The sequence below is a fragment of the Scophthalmus maximus genome, chromosome 1, assembly GCF_022379125.1.
Source record: "Scophthalmus maximus strain ysfricsl-2021 chromosome 1, ASM2237912v1, whole genome shotgun sequence".
Classification (NCBI taxonomy): Eukaryota; Metazoa; Chordata; class Actinopteri; order Pleuronectiformes; family Scophthalmidae; genus Scophthalmus; species Scophthalmus maximus.
Window position 1 is genome coordinate 11,189,306 of NC_061515.1, and position 8,195 is coordinate 11,197,500.

Here is an 8,195-nt window from a genome sequence, read left to right on the forward strand (position 1 = left end):
ACAAGCGGAACCGTTCGTTTAAAAAAAACCCGCATTATAAATCAGTCACCTGTAAACACAGCATTTGAATGTGGACGTTCAATGTTACCTCAGTGTGTGAGGAGATGCTAAATGCACAATATGTTGGATACAAGATATTATTTGCTGTGCCTCATTGTAAAAATTGTTTTTTTCTGACCCGCTACAATTATGTCCTCCACCAGTTTCCGTAGGAGCCACCGAGTCACTGCCTAGCGCATGCGCACTGGACGCTGAATGCATCAACTCTTTCTTTCCACGCGTGTCTGTGGATTTACGCTCTAGTTAAGTGAGTCTTAGGCAGGAGTTGTGGAAATATAAGTGGTGTTGTTGATCGGCATGGGAGGACAGGCGAAGGGAAAAAGGACAAATAAACCGAAGAGGAAAGAGAACCGCCCAAACAGGGGTGAGCTGCTCAGTGGCTTGTTATGTTGCCAGTTATTTACAGTATGTGACATTAACGTAAATCTCAGAGAAAGCAGGTGGTCGATTTTAACTTCTTATGCTTTGACTGACTTTAGAAAAACAAACGAGACAGAAATAACGTCATCTCTTCAATTATCTCACCACAACAGATGCAGGGTTTGTCGGATTGTCGCCTCAGGAGAGGGTGAAACTAAGAATGCACGAAAAAGCCAAGAAGAAGTCTGCTGAGAAGTACTCGGTGCAGCAACTACTGGAGAAGGTGACACACTGACGAGATGTCGTTAAATCAAAGACAGGACTCAGATCTGTCATGTCTTTAAAATGTGTTGATTTAAAATCCTGAACACCTGCTACATATCTCTTATATCATGTGACGATCTGTTGTACAGACAGAGGAATGCATGGACAGTTTTGACTTTGAGATGGCTGTCCTTTTCTGTCAACGAGCCCTGGATGTGGAGTCCACCAACCTGCAAGCACTAGATATGCTGGGACACATCTACTCAGAACTAGGAGACACACTTAAAGCTAAGGGAATATCCTTTGAGTATATTTCTTTCTTTCTTGTACGAGTGTCATCAATTCACCTCAATTCACTAAGAGCACTGCTGTGCTATTTCTTTGCTGTTCTAATATAGTGATGTCTGTAGCTTCCTTGACCAAGTCTCTAAGCTTTTCTGCGTGCAGTGGAGCTGAGCCCTGAGGAAGGCCACAATAAGTACATGTACCTGGGACAGATCCACACGGGTCAGGAGGCTGTGGACTTCTACACTAGAGGAATACAGGTCCTACTGTCTGCATTGGACAAACAGGCGCAGAACACAGTGAGAACACCCCCCCCCCCCCCCCCCCCCCCCCCCCCCCACACACACACACACACACACACACATTCCCTTAATGGTGTACTTTGTCACAAATGGTAAGGAAGTGACATGGTCTTCAAGCCTTAATGCTTGTGTAATGTTATTTATATTCACTAGAGGCTGCTGTTGGACAACGTATGAACATCTGTCTATAACTTACATTATTAGGTGTTTATCATTTGGATACATTTAAATAACTGTCATCACTGTATTGTTAAGAAATAGAATGACATTTTTTGGCATGGCAGTCTCTTTTATTTTTCAAAAAAATGTTTTAATGACGAAAAGAAAAAGGTTATAGCTGTTTAACAGAATTTGCAGTTGATATTTTGTTTTAAGAAAAACACAGGCATTACTAATAATGAATTATGTTCAAGTGTCCCAATAATCCATGACAGTGGGACACTGAAACTGAAGCAGCCATTATCCATTTTGTTATCTACACATGGGTTTTTTCCACTGTGACAAGTAAAATTGTTTTTAATGGAAAATGCCTGTTGATGTGTCCAGATGTGTCTCTGGACTGGAAGTAATGGAAAATGAAGCAGCTATTTCCTTTCTTAGAAGACATTGTTGATTAAAAAAAATTAGCATTTTCATTATCTTTTGATTTATAAGGCTTGATGGAACTTTTAAAATTATTTCAAGTCGTCTGCTCTTTGCTCTTTAAGCAGGCTGGAGCTGCTGCCCCACTGGATGAGGACGCCCAGCTCCCAACAGCAAAGGATGTCAGTGTAGCCTACTGCTCCATCGCTGAGATTTACCTAACAGACTTCTGGTACTGGTTCAAACAGAGTTACAATCTTGACACATGTAACCTCCCTTTAATGTTACTAATTGGTAATGGGTATTTGACGTGTGTGCCTGCAGCATGGAGGAGGGAGCCGCAGACAAGTGCAAAGAGTTTATCGAGAGGGCATTACAGTATCACCATGACAACCCCGAGGCTCTACAGCTCATGGCCAGTTACTTGTTCAGTACAGAGAGAAACCAGGTCAGTACACACACAGCCACACACACACACACACAGGCACACACACACACACACACACACACACACACACACACACACACACACACACACGTTCAGGGTGAGTTATCACCACATTAAAGCAGGAATCTGCTGAGTTAATTATTCAGAGCAAATTGAATTGTATGCCATTAATCAGCACATGGACACTTGCATTAGCAAAACATACACATACAGGTCATGCCAATAGAACTGTTAATCACGGGGTAGGTCGCTGAGGTCATATAGTCATCTGATAAATAGAAATAGATGAGGAAGCAGCCTATTCAGTTCAATTTGGAGAAAAAAATGCAGTGTGAAGCAATTAACATTTAGTTCAGAATGTCCAGTTTATATTTTTGTAATAATATATTAAAAGTCATTACTCAGTTTTTACTCATTTTTTAAAATTGTTCCTGCTTTACCATCTGTTTTTAAAGGCAGAATAATTCAAAGCAAAACCTCTTTGCTGAGAAATATGCACCAAGTTTTTGTCTGAAAGAACTTCCTCTGTATTTACTCGCAAATCTTTCAGGTCAGTAATGTCTTTTGAGTTGAGTAAAACACAATAGTTTTGACATGTCTCATTTGATATAGAAAAAGATGTGCAACAACTGCAGGCCAGGCATCACTATTCATTCACACAATAAACCCTTCCTGAAGTTTCTGGGAACTGTTTCACAGATACAGTGAAAACCGTAATCTCTGTGGATTATCCAGAGCAACCAGTACACTGTGTGGAAATGCACTTTCCCTTTTTAGAGTTCGTCAAGTATTTAAAAAATTCTTTGCCCACTAATAATAATAACAGTAATAATGATGATGATGATGATGATGATGATAAAAACAGGGTTTACAAAGTGCTTTGTCAGACAAAGAAGAAGCACGCTACTCGGGTGCAACCGCAAATACGCATTCACACCAATAAGAACAGTTGTAAAATTTACTTTACTTTCACTGTATTGTCATGATGGCAGCAGTGGATATTTAAAACCTGGTCTAATAAAACTGTCTGTGAAATTTATTATTGATGCTCTCACATTACCAAACTGATTAGAGATACTGGAGACCTGAAGTGGATCTGTAATGCTAACTGAAAACTGCAGGGGTCAGACTGACTCCAAATACACAAATCACAGCATCCCAGATCCAGCAGCCAAAGTCTCCTTTGGAATACTCTTGTAATAATTTAGAAATAAAGAACAAAATTGATATTACATTAATCCAAATGTCATAGACATCTATAGAGCATTCAGGATCCAGTCTGTGTCACACATTCGTCTTTCTGTTTGTTTCGTGTAATTTGTGACTGTAGTTGTACATGAAAACATGTGTCTGTTAATTTTATTCTTTAGGAAGGCAGAGAATACCTGTTGAAGAGCGTCGCATTGTGGCTTCCTGCTCAGAAACAGAGTGTAGCTCCTCCCAGCACAGAGGAAGGCATGCAGGTGAGTTGGAGCAGTATTTTTTCTGACAGCAACCAGACCTCATAAGATCCCGGGTTTATTTATAAAGCACTTTCAACTAACAAGATTGTCACAGTGTGCTTTTCGGTGAGCACAAACATAAGGACACCAGTAGAGATCAAAAGTTGGAGATACCAAAAAAACCCGAAAGATAACAAAATAAAAGATGGAAAAAATATTTAGATATATTTATATTAAATATTCATGAATCTGTGTGTGTGTTTGTGTGTGTGTAAGAGTGTGTGAAGAGAAAGCACAAGGAAACAACAGAATAAAGGTCTAATGGATGAGGTGAGGAAATGACTACATGGATTTCGACAAAGAAAAAGAAATGGCTGTAATGTCAAAGTTAGGATGGGTATTGTACTGAATTGCTCCAAATAATTGCTCCAAATAATTTTTGAATTGCGCAAAACTGAGCAAATATGGTGAGTGGGTTGCCTGATGGTAAGTTGCACTACTGTTATGATTTTTATCTGTGGAACAGGTTGATCTGAACTCAACCTGCAGTCTAAAGAATGAGGCGAGCAAATGACTACAGGGATTTCGACAAAGAGAAAGAAATGGCTGTAATGTCAAAGTTAGGATGGGTATTGTACTGAATTGCTCCAAATAATTGGAACCTCAGTTTACATTCAAAACTGAGCAAATATTGTGAGTGGGTTGCCTGATGGTAAGTTGCACTACTGTTATGATTTTTATCTGTGGAACAGGTTGATCTGAACTCAACCTGCAGACACTCCTGTGGTTATCAGCCACATTTTTACAGCTTGAAATTGTATCATGTTTATATCAGACAAGCGATAGAAACATGTTCGTTGATGCTTGTGTAAACGGTCAATGCAAAAATGGCCATCTTGTCCTTTTCTGTTGTTTCCAGAGTGAGGTCCCTCCATACGAGTCTCGCATCACCACAGCCAAACTACTTATCGAGTCCGAGGAATACGAGGTAAAAATGTCACATGTTCTCGCACAATCAGCCGTTGCGGTCTGTGTATGCTTCATGGTGGGAGTGCAGTTTGGCATTTGTATGTGTTTGTGTGTATGTGTATGTGTGTGTGTGTGTTCGCCAGTGTTTGTGCGCTTTCCTATTTAGTGAATAGCACTGAAGGTGGGAAGGCCCCTGCCTATTCTTTATCCCCTCCAGAGTTCAGTGTCAATAATTGAAGAGTGGTATTTACAGAGAGGGGCAGGGGTAAGGGGGCACGCTAGGGAGGAGGAGAGGGTGAAGGGAATGGGGGAAAAAAGAAAATCTTTTATTATGATGAATTGCTGCCATATCTGATACAGTGCCCTTGTCTAGTAAATCACTCATCGGTTTCAAGTATTAATGGCTTTGATTTAGTGTCTCAGTAGCTTCAGTTCAGTGCTAAAAACCCTCTAACCGTCATTAACACTAATGCTTGAAGTCATCTTCTCTGCTTGCTGACACACACACACGCACACACACAAATGCCTCAGCTGCAGTTATATCTTTGTGTGTGTGTGTGTGTGTGTGTGTGTGTGTGTGTGTGTGTGTGTGTGTGTGTGTGTGTGTGTGTGTGTGTGTGTGTGTGTGTGTGTGTGTGTGTGTGTGTGTGTGTGTGTGTGTGTGTGTGTGTGTGTGTGTGTGTGTGTGTGTGTGTTTGGGGGAGATGGGCTGTCAGGTGTATCAGTACAATGACAACGTTTCGGTCCACAGTTTCTGACGTGTCGTTTGTCTTCATCATTCCGTTGGTGTCGTCAAGCGCCGATACACAAACTGCAACCATTCTGAGCACTTTTTAAACATGAATATTTTGCTGTGTACGCACGTCTGCGTGTAAACACCAATGCACAACCGTGGTCTTATTTGCTCTTCGCCATTAGCTATTTGAAAGTTTCTGACAGGAATTGAGTTGAAGGTTGGTTGTGGAGAAGAAGCGACATATTTTCCATCCACCTCTCCCAGACGGAGACTTTGCCAAATTTGATTGGAACATCCTATCTCTCTTTCCATCCTCTGCTCCTTGCAGTCTTTTCAGTTATTAGTTTGAAGGCTACCCTTTTTTTAAGCACTGTACCGGAATACGACCACTTGTATGTATTTTTTTCCCCTGTTGAATATTTTGTGGGGTCTTTCAAACTCAGCCAAGGCTTTGAAAGTATGATTTAATAGTTTTTTTTTTCCCAAAGAAACATATTATAGACACGTTTGTGTTCTCTGTAGCCTTAAAGGGTAAACTGGTTAATAATAGTTCACTTTAGAATAGCAGAAATAGTAGCAGAACTACTTGTGTCTCAGTTGTAGATTGAACTCTGTCTAATGAATACAGTTTGGCTTAATACATTCCATCTAGAGAGTTGGAACTGATATAAATGTTTTTTTGTTGTTAAAATAAAAATGTCATAATGTGGTTGTTTTGGCTAGATAATCAGGGTTTATTATGTTATCTTGATAATTATTGTAAAAACTAACATTGTAGTGCATGGTGGTGATTAAATCACAAAAATGATAAGAGATGTTTTCCTCAACAACATTTCAACATTTTTGGACCACCAGGTGACAGTCTAAAGAAGATCCAGACACATTAACCACATGACCTTTGCTTTGTTAAGCATCTCTGCCTTTTTCCTTGTAGGTTTCTCAGGTTTTCTTCATTAAAGCTTATTAATTTCTCATGACATTAATAGAAGTGGTCACCAATTCAATGCCAGTGGGCAGCCTCTGCAATAATACAGCTAAACCCAGAGGAGGAAAGTGCTGCACATGGTTAATGGTATCACTGCTGGATAAACAGTCTTTTTTAAAGATGCAAAGTCTGTCAAGGCCACGACTGTGAAAAGAGTTGGAGGAAAGCTTTGTTAAAGAGAGATTTCTGGTTCATTTGTAAGCCGAGAGCTAAGGAAAAGCTTGTCAAAAAATGATATATCCTGATAACATGGGTATATTATGGTACTTGAGTTACTTTAGTAGAAGGTCGTCAAGATCGTTGAAACTATGACATCAACCGGTGGTAAAAGTTACACGGTGTGTTTTTCCTCATGGGCTTTGTAAGTGCACTGTGGGTTTATAAATTCATGAAAACATCAGTTTTGGCTGATACTCGTTTTCTCTTTTCTTTAGTCTTCTGCTTTACTAAAGCGTGGATCTGTGCCATTTAATTTGGAGAGGGAGTATTTTCCATTTTGATAGCTTTTTGAAGAGAAACACTTGAATACATGCAGAATGTGTTTGTGTGATTTCTCTGAATGGAGTTAGGAGCACAAGAGAGGCGCTTAAAAACAACCTTGAAATAACTCTGTTGTTGTCATTGTCCAGCGACTTGAGGAACTGAGGAAGTTGTCAACTCCACTTTGGAGCTCACGGAGGAGAATAAAGAAGTTTGTACTCTGAAGTTCCTACTTGGTTTTCTGGCTCCTGGCGTTAACTAGCGGCAGCGTTGGTATCGTGGCCAACTCAATGCCAGCAGCCTGGCCACTGTCCAAAACAGAATACAACCATAAAAATCTGAATTTGAACGTATAAACTTGAGTTTAACGTCCATTCGAATTAATAAGTAGGATGGTTGTGTTACTTACTGATCTAGTAGAAAGAAGAAGAACTACATGTCGTTTTTGAAGCCTCTTAAGTCCCGGAGCTCACTACACAGTGAATGCTCATCCGAGGTTCACTCTTGTTTTATCTCTTTTTTTTATCACTCTCCTTTTTTACATGTCAACATGGTTCTTTTTCTCTTGTGAGGTGAAGTCGTTTTTGTCAATTCAGCCTGTTCCACCATTTGCCATTTCCATCACTTGTGATAGATGACTTGTAGAACGCTATTCTCTTCCTTGTTTTGGTCATGCAATGGGTGACGCTGTTCCTTTGTGTCGTAAATCAATGGTCATTTTCTGCATAAAAGCTTGTCCCGGTGTCCAAGATAATAATTGACATGATGAAAGCAAAGCTCATAGGTGTTATGTATTACTGTTGAAAATTGCTCTGGACATTTTTCAGTTGGTCTGATAATTTATGAAATCTGGAATCTGGTGATCATTAAAGGCATTGATCAACAAAAAAATACAAAATATTTTCAGGTTCCAGCTTTTCCAATTCAATTAATTGTCTGCCTATTTCATTTTAGATTTTTATTATTTGTATGATTATTTTATCTATATACTTTGATTTCCGGACATTTTATAGATTAAACGATTAATCAATTAATAGTTAAATTCCTGCCGTTTCGCTTGTTTTTACTGAATTGTTAATTCATTGTTTAATATTCTTCTCGGTGGTAGCACAGCCCTCAGAGATCAGTCTTCTCACTGCAGGCAGACACAGGCATGTATATTATATTACCATCATCATCACCCATCACCACCACTAATTGACCTGCCACATAGCAGACAGACAATCAGACAGACTCTGCCGACAGCCATTAAAGTGTCTGTTTGCCGTAGTTTTCACGGCAG

At 39.7% G+C, this 8,195-nt stretch overlaps 1 protein-coding gene across 2 annotated transcripts in view; it reads left to right on the plus strand.

The window, feature by feature from the left end:
• Window positions 1-211: 211 nt before the first annotated feature.
• The window catches only part of si:dkey-12j5.1 (probable assembly chaperone of rpl4), a 21,769-nt gene continuing 13,785 nt past the window's right edge, over window positions 212-8,195 (plus strand). Inside the window, exons 1-8 of one of the 2 annotated variants that reach the window (XM_035629568.2) lie at window positions 212-424; window positions 594-703; window positions 834-980; window positions 1,116-1,268; window positions 1,982-2,085; window positions 2,178-2,301; window positions 3,672-3,764; window positions 4,663-4,731. In XM_035629568.2, the coding sequence (XP_035485461.1) occupies window positions 358-424; window positions 594-703; window positions 834-980; window positions 1,116-1,268; window positions 1,982-2,085; window positions 2,178-2,301; window positions 3,672-3,764; window positions 4,663-4,731 (867 nt within the window). In that variant the 5' untranslated portion in view covers window positions 212-357. Of the gene's footprint in view, window positions 425-593; window positions 704-833; window positions 981-1,115; window positions 1,269-1,978; window positions 2,086-2,177; window positions 2,302-3,671; window positions 3,765-4,662; window positions 4,732-8,195 lie in introns of both variants that reach the window. The other variant, XM_035629567.2, reaches the window with a different exon arrangement.